The 17,410-nt window shown below is 38.7% G+C and overlaps 6 protein-coding genes and 1 long non-coding RNA gene across 8 annotated transcripts; 4 read left to right on the top strand and 3 right to left on the bottom strand.

Annotated features, from left to right (window-relative positions):
• LOC104739183 (acyl-coenzyme A oxidase 3, peroxisomal) lies at positions 777–4,650 on the bottom strand. The gene is made up of 13 exons (XM_010459454.2): positions 4,099–4,650; positions 3,694–3,811; positions 3,499–3,606; positions 3,225–3,397; positions 3,043–3,142; positions 2,887–2,961; positions 2,650–2,780; positions 2,442–2,577; positions 2,228–2,347; positions 1,998–2,144; positions 1,795–1,899; positions 1,593–1,694; positions 777–1,251 (listed from the first exon to the last, which is right to left on the bottom strand). The coding sequence occupies exons 1-13, from the start codon at positions 4,566–4,568 to the stop codon at positions 1,009–1,011; spliced, it is 2,028 nt and encodes a 675-aa protein (XP_010457756.1). The 5' UTR covers positions 4,569–4,650; the 3' UTR covers positions 777–1,008.
• On the top strand, positions 5,660–7,654 carry LOC104739181 (LOB domain-containing protein 2-like). Its single transcript, XM_010459451.2, has 2 exons — positions 5,660–5,704; positions 6,848–7,654. The coding sequence occupies exon 2, from the start codon at positions 6,870–6,872 to the stop codon at positions 7,503–7,505; it is 636 nt and encodes a 211-aa protein (XP_010457753.1). The 5' UTR covers positions 5,660–5,704; positions 6,848–6,869; the 3' UTR covers positions 7,506–7,654.
• Positions 7,765–9,973, top strand: LOC104739182 (pentatricopeptide repeat-containing protein At1g06270-like). Its single transcript, XM_010459453.2, has 3 exons — positions 7,765–8,058; positions 8,154–9,765; positions 9,887–9,973. Exon 2 carries the CDS (start codon positions 8,221–8,223, stop codon positions 9,241–9,243), a length of 1,023 nt encoding a protein of 340 aa, XP_010457755.1. The 5' UTR covers positions 7,765–8,058; positions 8,154–8,220; the 3' UTR covers positions 9,244–9,765; positions 9,887–9,973.
• On the bottom strand, positions 9,946–11,137 carry LOC104743166 (ervatamin-B-like). Its single transcript, XM_010464278.2, has 2 exons — positions 10,662–11,137; positions 9,946–10,556 (listed from the first exon to the last, which is right to left on the bottom strand). Exons 1-2 carry the CDS (start codon positions 11,104–11,106, stop codon positions 9,970–9,972), a joined length of 1,032 nt encoding a protein of 343 aa, XP_010462580.2. The 5' UTR covers positions 11,107–11,137; the 3' UTR covers positions 9,946–9,969.
• Positions 10,349–12,385, top strand: LOC109128889. Of its 2 annotated transcripts, none has more exons than XR_002035174.1 (7): positions 10,349–10,440; positions 10,527–10,584; positions 10,686–10,905; positions 10,993–11,074; positions 11,193–11,262; positions 11,401–11,532; positions 11,656–12,385. It is a non-coding gene; the product is annotated as an uncharacterized LOC109128889 (long non-coding RNA). The 2 variants fall into 2 exon arrangements; XR_002035173.1 differs by having other exon boundaries at positions 10,993–11,079.
• Positions 12,886–14,838, top strand: LOC104739177 (phospholipase A1-IIalpha). Its single transcript, XM_010459447.1, has 3 exons — positions 12,886–13,380; positions 13,452–13,809; positions 14,148–14,838. Exons 1-3 carry the CDS (start codon positions 13,145–13,147, stop codon positions 14,823–14,825), a joined length of 1,272 nt encoding a protein of 423 aa, XP_010457749.1. The 5' UTR covers positions 12,886–13,144; the 3' UTR covers positions 14,826–14,838.
• Positions 14,905–17,387, bottom strand: LOC104739178 (uncharacterized protein HI_0077-like). The gene is made up of 7 exons (XM_010459448.2): positions 16,687–17,387; positions 16,375–16,616; positions 16,190–16,268; positions 15,882–16,065; positions 15,722–15,803; positions 15,478–15,550; positions 14,905–15,356 (listed from the first exon to the last, which is right to left on the bottom strand). Exons 1-7 carry the CDS (start codon positions 17,101–17,103, stop codon positions 15,285–15,287), a joined length of 1,149 nt encoding a protein of 382 aa, XP_010457750.1. The 5' UTR covers positions 17,104–17,387; the 3' UTR covers positions 14,905–15,284.

The following is a 17,410-nucleotide window of genomic DNA, read 5'->3' as shown; positions in this document are numbered from 1 at the left end:
CTTAATTCCATCATTGACGACTTTTAGAGACGGATACTTTTCCACCATCACGCCACTAAAAACCTCATCAGGTTATGTTTTCTTTATTTGCACTACTCTTTCCGTTTGGAGTAATTTTGGAACTCGATCTTTCACTTTATCTTAATAAAGTTGGTTTTTCTTATTTTCTCCTTTTCGTGTTTTACTCATTCGCTTATTTATGCCCTAATTTTCTATGCGCGTGTTTTTCTTTTGTTTAACAAAAACATTGAGGTCTTATCCAATTGATTTCTTGCGTTGCAGGGCATTCGACATTCGGCTGGACTTCAGTCTCACTCTGTTTCTTGTTATTTACAACAACAGTGAAATCGATGAAGGAGAGAGATTTCGATATTGGTGATGATGGTTTATCTGGAGGTTCATCATATGCCGCATGAGAACGTAAAGGTTAGCTTTTTTTTTTTCTTAATTCTTTTCTTTCGCTTCTTTACTTTTTACAACCCTAGCTCTACAAGTAAAACTCATTTACAACCTAAACCCCAATTAAGAACTTTAGCTTGTCATATTAATTAAAATAAAATAAAAACAAATGATTTATACAATTGTGAAAACTAACCGAGTGTAGACTCCTGTCATTTAAGATCGTTAGATATGTCATACACTCAATATGTTTTTTACACTTGACATAAATTGTTTGGGTTATTTTTAGTTAATATAACAAACTAAAATATAAATGCTGGTAATGAAACATGAATGACGAATTACAAATATAAGTATTCCAAAATTATATCCACAACTGAACCAATAAAAAATCATAACAATTATTGACTATAATTTGAATATTATTACCAAACTATTTTTTGTTTGGACCAGTTTAAGTAAAGAATAAAAACTCTGGATACATACATATATTGCATACCCCTTTTATTAGAAAAAGCTTACAACAGCTTATGTAGATATCGTGTGTGGAAAAATAACTTTAATTTTAGGAGATGTGGGAATTGTGGAAGAGAATACAACTAGTAGTAACTAAACTGAAGACCAAGCGTTGGCTTCCACCCAGTTGAATGCAATTGGACTCAAGAAGGAGTCTGGAATGCCGAATGAAGTGACAAGTGCAAGTGCGTGAGGTCTAAGCTCTCCACAGAGCTTAGAAACTTCTCTCCTCACATCTCCAACATTTTCCCGAGAGAGGTAACCGTATCTCAGCAACGATGGATCTTCTTCCAAGCTGATCAATGCATACATTGATCTTACAAGACCCAACACATCCTGTCATCAAATACATGGACGTAGTTAGTTTAGATTAGTTCCTCTTGTAGTCGTAGTCTTCTTCACTCTTACTACTACACAAAGAACAAAGCTCTGCTTTTCCCTTTTGTGTGACTTAAAGTCGATCTACTACCGTGCCTAGAGAAGGAAAACATCCCACTAGGCTCACAGCATTTTACAAGCTATCGAGCAATGACCTAATGTTTAACATCAATTACTCTGCACGTTAATCATATGACATGGAAGCCTGAGGTACCATCCGTGATCCTTAGCTAGCAAAAACAACTATGACTCAACTAAATAGGTTCAAAACATCACAAATAATAATCAGATTTACTAACCTTTACTGAGCCAGCAGGTAATTTTGCCTCAGCATCCAAAATGGTTTGCAGTAGTGCCTTCTCTGTAAAAGCTTTACCCAAGTCTTCAGCAAGTTGATGACTCTGCAAGCCCGGATGAAAAGGAAAAGAAAGCCAAGTTACTGAATCCTAAAGGCTGGAGAACATAAACGGAAAGCAAATTTTATTTGAGAAAGTTGCTTACCTGGAGGAACGAGATCTCTCGACTTTCTCCTCTCCCTTGAAGCTGTGCAACTTCAGAAGTAAATCGTTCCAGCAGATCTCGCTCTCTTAAGCAGAACACATTTGTCTGGTAAGGGCAAAATACAAGAAAACGTTTAACAAAAAATTGAAAATTCATTTAAATTTAATGATAAGATGGGAAACATGTATGAGGAGGCATATGACCTGGAACTGGCTGCATCTGAGGGTAGACGATGTGAGTTGAGTTGGCAATACAGGACGAGAAGTGTTCATGTGCTCCAATCCCAATCCTTTAAAAGGTTTGTTTCTCTTCTTACACGACACATATTCAGCAAAAAGTGCCTTGCTCACCTAAGTTTCACATAAGAAATGGTCAAAACAAGAAAATTTACAGCATTGATGGTGTTCATAAATCACAATAATCTGCTGCTTACCTGCTGCATCAATACATTATTGTCACCCTCAAATGTAGTCTGCACATCAAATTCACCTTTCAACTGACCAACTAAATTTTCTGTTTTGATACCTTGCCCTCCGACAGCTTCACGACATTCCTTAGGAAAAACACACCAAAAAAATCCTCAGTATGGCTTATGGGCAGGATAGCTTTCTCACATAACCGTGCGTATAATGTATTGGTATATTAACCTGAAGTGTTCGCATATTGTGCCAGGTGAGAACAGCTTTGAACCCACTTGAAACGACGTGGATGGCTTTGTTGGTCTCAGGTGTCCTCTTCACGTAAATCATCTTCAATTCATTTGCAGCAAAACTCATAGCATATCTGCGATAAATGAGAAATAAATAATGAAAACAACTCATCTTGTAAAAACTTGATGGCTATAAAGATCCTTACGTCTTCGCTAGGAGTGGTAGCAGTCGCCTCTGATGACTTGGGTAATCAAGAAGGAGGACTTCAGGACCATTGGCGGTAACAGAGAAGGCTCTTCTCGATAATGAGTACCTTATAGCAGTAGCTAATCCGACCTACCACAGTAAAATCTCAATCAACTTGACAACTACATTTGTTCCTACATCTTATCTTACAAAATATTTATGTAAGAGACAAAAATAAAACTAGAGAAATCTGTACCTTTGCGGAATAAATCGCACTTGATGCAATCGTGACTCTGCCAGAGGTCAAAGGGGCCATGAATGCTCCAAATCTCTGAAATTAAAAAATGGAAACATTACCACTGCAACTCGACAAGTATATCCCATAAAAATGGTTCTAAGGAGTAGCATTTACCTGATCAGGATCTTTAATTGCGCTAACATACTTCCCATCTGATGAAACATCAGCAACTGCATTCAATAAGTTCTCTCTTGGAATTCGAAGATTGTCAAACCTATAATCATAGTGAAATCTTCCATGAAGTATACACCCTTAGTATAAGGTAGAATTACATAAACGTTTGAGTGTATGAGTACCATATCCGGCCATTGTCAACACCATTCAAACCAATTTTGTGTCCACAGTCAGCAATGCGGATGTTTGGACATATGTTACCATCTTGATCCCTAATTTGGGCGATAAACGCATGAACCCCCTGATTGGTTCCATTGATATGAAGCTGTGAAAACACAATTGTGTGGGTTGCATGCTGAACAACGGAAATTAATACAACGTGAGTCAGAATTTAGAAACTAAACAGAACATAGGATTTTTGGTACACTCAAGATAGGTATAATAATAGCAACTTACATTAGCTGCTCCACCGATCCAATACTTCTGAGCAGATTCACAAGGAGTAGTTATCACAAACTCCTCACTTGTTGGGTCATAAGTAGTCACAGTTTCAATTCCCCGTACCTATAATAAAATAAAGAAATATATCGAAATCAATATAGGTGTTGAAAGATCACCAAGACAAACGTGTGGAAACAGAAATATGCATACATTACTTCCATGGCCTAGCTCAGTCATTGCAAAACATCCTTTGACAACATAATCTTCGGTGTTCTTCAGCCACTTTTCATGGTGACGCTTCGTTCCAAAGAACTTTACAGCATTACCCCTGAGTACCACAGAAACAAACTTATAACTACTATATGACGCTAAATCACTTTCAAAGAGTTGCAAAAGAGCTACCTAGATCCTCATAGAGGCGGATCTCATGATTTAGTTTCTATAACCGTACCTAACTGACTAAAACACAAACTAACCATTTCAGATGAACTTTGCAGTGATCACTTTTTAAAAACCAACAAGACCAAACACATCTGTACTAAGAAACCAAATGTCCAATCACAAGCTTGTCTTTTTCTTTATTTTTTTTTTTTTAAATCAAGGATTTGAACGTACCACAAGAAGAAATGAACACCAACTTTGATGGAGACGGAGTGATCATAAATCCCGCAAACCTCGAGCAGAGCTAATTTCCTGAGCTCAGCATCAGGACCTGACTCCGTCAACCACCCTTTAAAAACACCATTCTCGAGCAAGTACCAGATCCGTTTCATGGTGATCTCACGCTGCTGCTCCATCGTCTGATTGTAATCCGGCGACACGAAGATCTTGCCCCCTCTCTCTTTACGATTAAACAGATTGCTCTGCGTCATGAGCCCATAAATCCAATCCCGATCCACCACGTTGTGTCCGTCGAGAAGTTTCCTCATCTCTTTGACATCGAATACGCAGCTCTCGTTGAGCTCCGGTGGAGAGTATTGCAAACATATCTCGCGCGTCAGGGATAGGTTCGAAGACGGAGGAGTTGATTGGAGTATGTGATTGACGAGAACATTAACTCGCTGGAGTGCGCGATTATCCGACATTTTTTTCCCTAGAGAAAATTTGAGTTTGCGTACACCAATTTCAATTTTCCTGGAAAATTTTAATTTTCTCGAGAAAGTGACGTTGTTTTAGTTGTTGTTATAAGGAAGAAGATGAAGAAGTTGCAACGGTGGTGAGATTACGTAAATACCCTTTGAGAAAATTAATTTAAAACCAATTTGTAATGTTAGGTGTCGAGACCATGACGCGGCTCCTAGGGAAAAGCGCGAACGGATTTTAATTGGGATAAGGTCGTCTATCTTTATCGCCGTTCAATCTCAGCCGTTGAATTCACTTATCGATCGGTCAACTTGTTTTTTTTTTTTTTTGGTTTTTTATATCTAACCAACCGGTCAACGTGGACACCAAATAACCAAATATTAAAAAGTCATCTTTGATTATGAATTTATGATTATGATTATCTCTTAGACCGGTGCATATGATTAGTTATCTCTCGATCGTTGTAAAGTTGTAACCCTAGTGTCCACGCATTATTTTCTACTCTAAGTCACGGCACATCGATTTTATAATTGAAGCCAATTTGTCACACTGGTACATATTATGGTTTTGATATTCTCCATCGGTCTGATTGGTTAACAAAAGTTCTTATAGATTAACATATTGTTTGAGAGTATCATGGCTCTTGCATAAGACAATATGAGAAAAGACATAAACATAGTAATAGAAAGATATATAACTCATGATAATCTAATATATATATATCTCAATTATGACTATATAAAAACAAACTTAAATATTGAAACAACCAAAAAAATTAATATATTGATTTTTTCTAACATAGTAGTATTATTTTTCTTTCCACGTATTCTTTTTCCAAAAATCAAATACAAATCGAAAATTCGTTTTGTTTATTGATTTCATAGTTGTTAATTGTCCTTTCTCATGAGCAACCTAAAAACTCATAATCGACCCTTCATCCAAACACCTTTTTCTTTCATTAACCAAACAATCTTTTCATGTTCATCAGACAAACTCTTTGTGCACCATTAATTATTCATCTTTCTTTATCCAAAATTACAATACTAAATTATAAATACCCCTTATTATTAATATAAACCCCATGCATAGCTTCAATTGCTATTAACACACAAATGAAGGTAAATAAAAGAGCCAACAGGTTTGTATTAACCCTTCCCGAAGTTATATATGTTCAAACTCTTATTATTCTTTTGTGGAAACTCTTATTTCCTTGTCAATTGTGACTACGGTGTGTATAGATTTTATAATGCTTCAATTAGTCTACCGGCCAGATCATCCATGCATATATGTATATATATATATATATTTGTGTGAGTCCCATAAAATTATAGCACTATATGAAAATTTTGTCATACTTAATTACCAAATATTTAGTACATTGTTCCCTCTTAATATGTTGGCTAGTAGTAATACGTGTATTAATAGCTAATCCCATATATTAATAGCTATAAGGACTGGTTGAAATGAAGACCATATTGCATATTCATGTACATGTAGAAACATGCATGTGAAAATATTAATAGCTATCGTTAAATTAATCTATATATTCCGACTCCTAATTTGTTTCTATTACGGTATATATGTGTATATGCTATGTTCTATATATTTTTTTCGTTAACTTCATATAGTCATATTAACCCACCAGTTATTTAAAAATTAGAAACTATATATAGGTTATCCAAAACATTTTTGATTTTTGTATACACTCTTTAAGAAAAAAACAACTTTTTATACGAAAAGCATAAATTATATATAGTAGAAATATTCCACTCAAGTTATAAATTGTGAAATATATATATATATATATATATATATATATATGATTTAGTATTTTTTGTAATATCATCGTTATTGTATTACACTTGAATCCAAACCCGTAAATATACTACAAGTAGTTTGTACTAAGAAAAATTGTAGAATGATTCTTTTCAGCGGTGGTATATCTTAAAGTCAGTATCGGCTTTACTACTAAATCCAAAATCGGCTTTATCATCGAATACTTAGGGAAATGTAACCAATCGAATATTTCTCTAAATTTATAATGTTAAAACTTTTTAATAAACAACCAAAAGTGTAAACCTCTTCTATACCATGTGAATTCTAATTCCCCAAAGTCACGTTAGAATATCTATATCAAATTAATTGTCGAAACTCGAAAGATTAATAGGTTTTAACAACTAATCAAACCCTAGTTAACGATCTAGCTAGACGATTTGTTTAACTTTTTGAATGTCTTCACCTGATCGATCACTGACATCTAGTATTGTATTATAATTTTAAGTTTCCTTTACTAAGGACATGACATGATGCAAAGGAACTCCAATACCACCACCAACAACAACAACAACATCTCCAATAACTCATCGTCGCATCAAGCATGTGCGTCATGCAAACACCAAAGGAAGAAATGCAACAACGAATGTATCTTATCCCCGTATTACCCAGCCCGCAAGACTAAAGAGTTTCAGGCCGTGCACAAGGTCTTCGGTGTCAGTAACGTACAGAAAATGGTACGGACCGTACGTGAAGAGGACCGTACCAAGCTGTCTGATTCTTTGACTTGGGAAGCTCTATGGAGACAGAAAGATCCGGTCCTTGGCTCATACGGAGAGTATAGGAGGGTTTGTGAAGAGCTCAAGTTATACAAAAGCTTGGTTCATAATCAACCACTCCTTGGTTGGGATAATAATCATCAACGAGTATATACCAACAATAACAACAACAAGACCGGATTAGTGATGAATTCAAGTGGATCGGTAGGATTTTGTGTTAATAACAATGGTGTTGGCGGTGTGAATGGGGAGATTGTTAATGGTGGATCATATACATCAAGGGATTTGCAAGGTGGTTGGGAAAATCTAAAGCACGATCAAAGGCAACAATGTTATGCAGCAGTGATCAATGGTTTTAAACAAGGGCAATACTATCTCCCACGTTAAATGTTTAATTGTTACGTGTTCTAATCGAATACGAAGCATGTTATATAGTTGACTATTTCATAATTATTGAATTCGTGTTGTATTTTATGTCTCCCAGAGTTAAAAAAGTTGTACGGTTATTCACTCATTATGTATGTCCCTGCTGCAATAGTAAAAATTCATAGTTAAGTATACGCTATAATTTTGATAAAAGTTACTGGACCGATCAATTTCCGGTTAAACTAAACCTTTTGAATAAATCCGGTTAGGTTTAACAAGACAGAGGCTGGTATAGAATCAAACGCAACGCTTCTCTACTCTTTGAGTCTGGAGAAGATTCCTTTGTTCAAATCAACCCATTCATTCTGCTTCTACATATCAAATCTGTGGAGGACGTATTCGATCGAAGTTCAATGGGTATTCCGGATTACTCACTTTGATCCGGTTTACCAAATCTCAAGTTATTGTCTATACATTTGAGTTCTCCGGATTTTGCCGTCCAGTTGTTCGATGATATTCCCCTGTGAAGGAAAATATCATTCGTCCTGTAAAAAGCTTCAATTTTTCTAAAAAGGTATGAATTTTGCTTATATTGAACATTAGTCTTTCGTTCACCATCATCATCGACGTTAGTTGACTGACTCAGGTGTACTTTATGTTTTACGACAGGAAAGGAAGCTTTTTTCTGATGCCAAGTTGATGAGTTTATAGTTGATCAGGTCTCTGGGAATAGGAAATGGCAATTCTCTTGACACATTTGCGAAAACCCTTTGCTTTTTCCCGGTCCTGCATTCTGTTTTCTCGATCAATCTCTTCTTTTGAAGCGGTTGAAAAGGCTATAAAATGTGCTGTTGAAACAAAGGAGTATCTTAGAATCCCTGACCTTGTTGTGTCACTCAAAGAGCCTTACCAAAACTCAATGTTATTCTCTTTTCTCTCTGCTTTCCACCATCATCATAGAATCAGAGTCATTGATGAAATCCTCCAAAGTTTTGTGCCCGTGAGACCACGTTCGCTTCCCAAAATTGTCTACTCCAGCCTTCTTACTTACTGTCTTCAGAGTTCTGATCCGCTTCCTTTGTCTTTCGCGATCCTTCAACGCACTCTTCGTTCTGGCTGTCTTCCTAATCCTCAGACACATCTCCTTCTGTCTGATGCTTGGCTTGAACGGCGACGAGGATCCCAGTCTGTTGCAGATATTATTAATGAGATGAAATTGATTGGATATAGCCCTGATACTGGAACTTGCAATTATCTAGTGTCCTCTCTCTGTGCTGTTGATAAGTTGGATGAGGCCGTTAAAGTTGTTGAGGAAATGGGTGCAGCTGGCTGTATTCCTGATGTGGAGAGTTATGGGGCCGTGATTAATTCATTGTGTTTGGCTAGAAAGACTAACGATGTGGTGAATATAGTCAAAGAAATGGTGAGCAAGGCTGGTATTTCTCCACGGAAAGGGATGTTGACAAAAGTAGCATCAGCTTTGAGAGCCAACAGGGAAACTTGGAAAGCCATTGAGATGATCGAGTTTGTAGAAAGTCGAGATTACCCTGTGGAATTTGAGAGCTATGAGGTATTAGTCGAGGGTTGTCTTGAGGTTAGGGAATACATTTTGGCAGGGAAGATGGTTATGAGAATGACTGATAGAGGGTTCATACCATATATCAAGGTTAGGCAAAAAGTGGTCGAGCGTCTTATTAGCATCGGTGAATGGAAGCTTGCTTGTACTGTTAGAGAAAGGCTTTCGGAACTGAAGTCCTAGGTATTTCCTGTAGTCACTCAGATAAATGTTACGATTTTGTAAGAATAGCTGCAGTTCCGATCCTGGAATGAAACTCATACCCCAAACTTGGGAATAATTTTTGTTGTTTCTGATTAGACAAACTTTTGTTTTATAATAGTTCAATTTGTCTCCATATCTTTTGATTATTGTGCACTCCATCTGCAAGTTTGTTGTGGAGCATTTGTAGTGTCAAGTGAGCATAAAGATAATGTGGAGAGAATGTGTTAGTATAGTGAAATACTGAAATCATTGGAAGCTGATGCAGAATTTTCTTTTTGCGGACTTATATGGATGCTATTTGTTGTTACTTGTTGTCGTCGTCAGAATTTTAGCTTATACCTTAGGTTGTGAGGATTCTCTTTTTCCATGAGACCCTTGTGTTTGTTCAATATCACTAGACTTAATGCGAAGCCTTATAAGAAGCAAGTTATCAAGCAGGATGCTTCTAGGAGAAAGGATCATCAACTCGTTCAAGCAAACATCGTGTGCTTAATTAGGCAGGTATTATAGTAAACATATGTTTCTCTTATAATCGCATATTATTTGTTAACAGTAACCTGGTTCTCAATGATCTCTAGTACTTTATTTCACACTCGTAATTATTTTAGCTGCGCTATTGCAGATTCTCATACAGAGAGAATTGTCATATCAAATTTTCTGTTATCCAAAAGGAAAAGGCTCTAAAGCTTCTGGAGATTTGTGGACTCACTGCAAGGGATAACTTGCGAGCATAGCAATACCACATTTACCTGTCTGTTCACTTAAACCGCGCTCCATCCGTACGTAGCCTTCTTCACCCCAGCCCGTTCCCCATGAATTCTTTACGATCCAGTACTTTTGATCGCCTTCTGCTCCATATCCAACGACAGTCACTCCATGGTTAAGATTTGTTCCACAGTAGCTTGTGAAAACACCAGAACTGTAGAGCTGGAAGATGAATCCACCAGCGTCTATTCCAACTGATACTGGCTGTTGAGCTGCAGCGATTTGTAGGCTCGCCTCATTCTGGGCTACCTTTTTGTAACCTTGTATCGTAACCACCTTATTTTTGGTTTTTTCTTGGTCGCAGGTACCCTCTATGCCTGTGTATGGGTAGTCGGTCTCGGTGACGAGTCCACCATTTGTTTTGATGTATTCGAATGCTGTTTCCATTAATCCACCGCTACAGCCTTTGTTGTAAGTACCGACGTCACAATCTATGAGTTGTTGTTCTGAGAGAGACACTAAGTTTCCTGTTTTGATTTTGTTGATGCCTTCAATAGCTGCCACTGCAGAGAATGCCCAGCAACCTCCTGCACAAGAAAAAGAAAACGCAATCAGGTTGTCATCAGTATAGTTATGAACGTTGGCAAAATCTTTAACTTTAGAATGAATTGTGTAAGAGCATAGTTTCATACCGCATTTTCCTTGATTTCTAATAGGAGTCACAGCACCTTGTTTCCTCCAGTCCACAGCAGCTGGCACCTCACCTGCTGGGTCACAAACCGGCCTCTGTTTCCTGTGTAACCTCGAGGAAGACGTGTTCAAACCGAGAAAATGGGCCTTAAACTCAGAATTGGTCATGTCCGCGAATCTGTTATCCGTTAACTTAAAGGGCAAGTGGAGGGAGTTGATGTAGTCAATCAACTGGACGTTAGACTGGTATATCCCAAACCGTAGCATCCACTCATCCCTTCCTCCATATAATTTGCTGTGGGTTTTAAGCCAATTCTCAAACCGCTGCTTCAGGGTTTTGTGTGGGTCATACATAGAGGAATTGACGGAACATAGTCTTGAAGCTATCAAGACAAAGCAAATCGAAACGATCAAGGTCAGGTTAGAATTTTTAAGTACGTTCAGCATTTTTGTTTGTTTTAAGATGGAGTTTGGGAAATGAGTTTTGTCTATGGTATATAACCTTCAGTCATGTGCTGCTTTCCTGGTCACAGGTTTTGTGTTTTGTTGCAGTTCCAGTGGGACAAGTTTCCTTCTGTCTGATTCTTAACAATATGCAGATACGTAAGTTTAAGAGTTTAGTCGTAGAATTTGGTTTATTTTAGTCAACTGGATAATATGTTTATGTTATGCCTATTTCTCCAGAAATCGTATTTTTTTGTCCTGAAAACTGGAATTTTCTCTTCTTTTGACAATTTGCAGATAGCATACTCGGTGTAAAACTGGTGCTGGTTTGGTTTCTCTGAAAATCGTTGATCCTTCCATAATAAACTTCTGTGTTGACAAATCATGAGCTATGGAAAAACATGTGACGAAGAGATTTGAGGTTTCCAGGTATACTTATTGTAGCACTTGTAATACTTACGATGATGTTTCTAGTTTGTTTAACTCTTGGTTTATGATACTGCAAAATAAGGTAGAATCAAGTTCATGACCCTGTTGAGAAACTTTTCGCAGATGTGGTTCAAGACTTGCTTGCTGAAGACTCTTTGTGTTCTGGAAAACCATTGCCGCCCCTGCAAATGTTCAATGAATATGCTTCGATTCAATCCTTCACAAAGAAAAGAAAAATCATGAATGTGGAAAGAAGCCATGGATATTGTTCAGCAAGAAATGTAAAACGAGGATGATGCTTGGGGTTGTCATGCCGATCTTTAGAATCTGTTTACTTCTCTGAGACAGTATGGTCATGTCAATCCATTGCAGATGACCGAAACTTGAATCGCAGACAAGTCTTTGAGAAGAAGAGCTTTCTGATGTCAGAAGTGCCCATGTACAAAAACTCCTGAATCATCATTGCCTGATATTGAAACTAAACGGTCAAATGATTCTCAAGCAGTACCACAAAGGTTCATTTACAGAGAGGACTGTCGCAAAATGAAGATAATGGTCGTAAGGGGTGGTTCAGTGGGATTAGATGGTGACATCTGCTTCAGGTTTGGCATTGATGCGAGATGATAAAATCTTGACGAACAAGGCAGAGCAGAGAACATGAATACAAAGAAACTCACCGGTCAAGTGGCTGAGCATAATCCCCTGCTTCGGTTCTGGATAGACGTTTCCGGTTTGGTTAAACCAAAATCATATTGGACAAGCCAGAGGGAATTTGTCTTTGATTTTAAAATTTGATGTAACTAACAAAACATGTTTTAAGCGTTGGTTTACCGTTGAAACTGATGTTAACNCTTGCTTGCTGAAGTCAGTATGGTCATGTCAGCCATTGCAGATGACAGAAACTTGAGTCCCGGACAAATGTTTGAGAGGAAGAGCTTTCCGATGTCACAAGTGCCCATGTACCGAAACTCCTGAAACTGTACGGTCAAATGATTCTCAAGCAGTACCAGAAAGGTTCATTTACAGAGAGGACTGTCGCAAAATGAGGATAATGGTCGTAAGGGGTGGTTGATTCTATTTGAAGTAAGATTTTCATCTTGAACAACCTGTTGGCAAGCGTATCAGTGGGATTTGATGGTGACATCTGCTTGTGAGAAATTTAGCTTCAGGTTTGGCATTGATGATTGATGCTAGATGATAAAGTCTTCAAGAACAACGCAGAGCAGGGACCATGAATACAAAGAAACTCACCCAGTCAAGTGGCTGAGCATAATCCCCTGCTTCGGTTCTGGATAGACGTTTCCGGTTTGGTTAAACCGAATCATATTGGACAAGCCAGAGGGAATTAATTGTCTTTGATTAATTTGATATTTGATGTAACTAACAAAACATGTTTTAAGCGTTGGTTAACCGTTGAAACTGATGTTAATACTATAAATTGTTATATGCGTACACTTAACAAAAACTTAAATCAGCACTATATATGTGAAGGACCGTGCATCAAGGACCAATTCCTTCACGCATTATTCAACTCTTTCACACAAGGAGCCATGTTACTATCCAATAATCAAGATCAAGAAGATAAAGGTTTGTAAAAAAATCTAAGGCAAATATGTTGGACGACATAGCAAAGAGATGGAAGGAGCTGAATGGCCAAAAAAAATGGCAAGGCCTGCTTGATCCACTTGACCCGGATCTTCGCCGCTGCCTCATTCACTATGGGGAGATGTCTCAGGTTGGTTACGACGCCTTTAATTGGGACCGCAAGTCCAGATATGCTGGTGACTGTTATTACTCCAAGAAACAACTATTTGCTCGAACCGGCTTCCTCAAAGCCAACCCTTTCAGGTACTTGCCATAAGCCCCAAATGTTTCATATTTGATTCGACAACATTAGCTTACCGATAAAAGAAATTCAGGTACGAGGTGACCAAGTACATCTACGCAACAGCTTCCATAAAGTTACCAATCTGTTTCATCGTCAAGTCTTTGTCAAAGGATGCCTCTCGCGTGCAGACTAACTGGATGGGTTACATTGCGGTTGCTACAGACCAAGGAAAAGCGATGTTAGGAAGGAGAGACATTGTTGTGGCATGGAGAGGAACACTTCAGCCATATGAATGGGCTAATGATTTCGATTTTCCACTTGAGTCAGCTATCTCGGTTTTCCCTGTAAAAGACCCCAAAGATAACCCTCGTATTGGAAGTGGCTGGCTCGACATCTACACCGCTTCTGATCCTCGCTCTCCTTATGACAAGACTAGTGCACGAGAACAGGTCTTCACCTTTCTCTTTATCATCATATCAGTTTAGAGATGTTATGGTGGTCAGTCCAGTCCGGACCATTTTATTAATTTTGAAACATCATTGCCGGACCAGGACTGTTCCAAACCTAAGCCCACCACAGGCCAGGAAAAACCCGCTGGACCATTCATTTTTTGGGGTGCCTTTTTCAGGTCCAATGCGCTAAAATCAGTGACAGGGGTTCAACTTATCAAGGCCGATGGGTTGAGCTCATAACATGGCGTGGCGGCCCATGACAACATTAACAACCCTACTTCCATATCTCCTTCTTTCTCCTAATGGATGGCATTGTGTCTTGGTTTTGGTTTTAGGTACAAGGAGAGCTCAAGAGGTTGCTGGAAGTTTACAAGAATGAAGAAGTAAGCATCACTTTCACTGGCCATAGCTTGGGCGCCGTTATGTCAGTTCTATCAGCTGCAGATATTGTCTATGGCAAAAACAGCAACATCAATATAAGTCTTCAAAAAAAGCAAGTTCCTATCACAGTTTTTGCTTTCGGCAGTCCTCGGATTGGAGACCAAGACTTCAAAAAAATCGTCGACTCACTCCAACCACTAAACATCCTAAGAATAGTAAATGTTCCAGATGTCGCGCCACATTATCCACTCTTACTATATGCAGAAATAGGCGAGGTATTAGAGATCAATACATTGAACTCCACGTACCTGAAACGGTCTCTGAACTTTAGGAACTACCATAACCTGGAGATTTATCTGCACGGCATAGCAGGGATGCAAGATGCAGCTGGGGTATTCAAGCTGGAGATTGGCCGGGATATTTCTTTGGTCAATAAAGGATTAGATGCTCTGAAGGACGAGTACTTAGTGCCAAGTACCTGGAGGTGTCTGGCAAACAAAGGGATGGTTCAAATGAATGATGGGACATGGAAGCTGAATGTCCACAGGAGAGATCATGATGATAATGATGCTGCTGATGATGACGACTCCTCCTCAACTAGTAACCAACTACAAGAGCTTAATACAGTTTAGTTACTAAATCTTATAAAAGGTTCCGCAAAATATGTTTGTACACACAGAAAAAAATCATTTAGAAGCACAAAGAATCTAAGAACCGAATCTCAGTCAGTCTATGCAAATGCAATCCAAGATGAAGAAGACAGGTACATAGAAAGTGACAAATTCGAAATTTCTGTTCTTGGTTAAATTCGAAACCTCTCTTGGATGCGAGCAAATTTATAACATAAAGTGGTTGCTTGGATCAACTCTCATGTGAATTTCCACTGTGATAGTCACGCATGCACAAGGAGCAAAGACATAAAATCACCATAAACAATAGCCGCACTAAGAGACGAAAATTCTAAGCTAGAGCTAGGTTTAAACTATTTCGTATAAGAACACATTATTTGTTCTTTCAGATCCCAAGAAACCACGCCTGACACTCATCCATAAGTTATAACGCCATTAAATCATGACTCTGACCGCATCATGTCATTTGGGTGGCCTTTCGAGACTTGAATTCTCACTCTCCATTGCGATTATGTGAGTGAGCCTATCGTAAACCTGTCGTGATGAAATGCAACAAAAACCATACATTAAAACTTAAATAAAGATAACATCTTCAGCAAGAATTTGCCTTTTCCAGAAGCATAGCGAAGAAGACATGAACAAAGAAGAAACATACTGGAGAGAGTTGCTCCTTTTCATCCTGTTTGTTAGGGCCTTTATCCACTTCTGAACCACATGATGAATCATACCTAAAGATATATGGAATAAGAAAATTTAATCTGTTGCGCTAAATTCAAATGTGCCCTAGTGCGTTGATATAGATAAATATGCATTTAGATGAGCCATTTTTTTTTTTTTTTTAGAGAATCTGACTGGAGTTTTTCATTCAAACCCCGTCTACGTGGGTATAGTTTCCTTACCAATCTCGAGGAATGCCAGCCACCTCCCGAGCCGAGTGATTAAAAGGGCCCCTTAACTCAACACCATACTCTTTGATCAGATCTGCACAGCACATATGGTTAAAAACATATTTATGATTCTCTGTATAAAACCAGCGGGGGAAAGAAGACTTGTCTATGCCTTTAAATGTAGGGCAAGGAGCACGGTTCATCTTTTGACACACAGAGAGAAACCAGTCTACACCAACAGCTACATGTGCAACTTCCTCCTCAGCGATCTTAGCCACGATTTTTGAAGTCCTATAATCTCCGAAGCCGGTCAGCCTTTTGACCAACCTAGGTCCAGCATCAAGTCCTCTAGCCTCCTATAAAACTAACTAAATTGGTATGAATTATGCTATTAAAAGGCTATAAACACGTTGGTGTCTATCTCCAGTAACGTACATCTGCGATATCATCCATATGGGAAGAGTGGGGGCATTCAATTACCTGTACAAGAGGGATAACAGCCAAGCGAGCAGCAACATTGTTGGATGTTTTCTCGCATTCCCTCATGAGCAAGTTATATCTCCATACCTTGAAGAACAAGAAGAAGAAGAAGATGAAGGATAATGGCTGGCTTGAAAACCAATACAATACCAGTCAAAAAGTTGAAGACTTTAATGTGACAGAACTTGAAACCAAGCTCAGCGAGTCTCTGGGAACACCACAAGAAATGGCGACTCTCGTCATCAGCAACATGAGCAAAGTCATCAAAGAAGTTGTGACCCAAAACGTGGAAGAAAGGGGAGAAATGAGCAACAGTGTCCCAAGCCAAATCAATAGCATTGAGCTCGACATGAGCGAGGTTGTGAAGCATATGAGCATTGAGAGGAAGCTTCGAATCTTTCGGATTTGGAACTTCGTTGGTCGCAACCTGCAAAATACAAAGAAGCTGATTTGATAAACTAACATCAAATTAGATAAGAGAGAGAGAAAACACAGACGAGGAGTGGTTTGGGAGGACGAGCTGGAGAAGAAGGAAGATGTGAGATTGAACCAACAGGGAGATTCTCACGTCGCCAACGCGAGAAAGCTAAATGAGAGATATGAGATTTGGAGAGAGGGTCAGAGGTTGAGAGGACGAGAGCTCCGAGATCGGCGAGAGAAGACGCCGCCAATACCAGACCGGAGAAGTCGGCGGGAACGGAGTCGGAAGAAGGGAGGAGAGGACCCGCAGGTCCCCAGAGACGAAGGTCATTGACAGGACTCTTTCTCCAGCTTTCCAGACCAGACCAAAGCTTGTGTTGTTGTTGTTGCTTCGCTGCAGTAGAATAAGAAGAGGAGAGAGCAGTGGAGATCGTGAGAGAACGAAGTGGAGACAGAGAATTCAGTGGAAAGGGACGCAGATGATGAATCAACATTCTTCTCTCAACCCTTCTCTCAATGCTTCTTCAACAGCTCCTCTTCCATAGCCTTTGGACATTGCTTCATCTTTTCCCAAAAAGCTTTGGTTTTTTAACCAACTCAATAGTTACTGTGGTAGAAAAATCCTTGGAAATCGAACTCCAAATACGAAATTCAAATTGGCATGTTTACATGTTTTTTTCTTTTCTAATGTAAAGGTGAAACCAATTCGGTAGTATGATTCCCTAGCAATCCATTGTATAGATCGAATAGAGAAGAGGGTAGATAAGGGTAGTAATAGTGTGGAAGGAAGCAAGGAGAAAA

The sequence above is a fragment of the Camelina sativa genome, chromosome 14, assembly GCF_000633955.1.
Source record: "Camelina sativa cultivar DH55 chromosome 14, Cs, whole genome shotgun sequence".
Taxonomy (NCBI): domain Eukaryota; kingdom Viridiplantae; phylum Streptophyta; class Magnoliopsida; order Brassicales; family Brassicaceae; genus Camelina; species Camelina sativa.
This window is presented reverse-complemented; position numbering and strand designations above follow the sequence as displayed.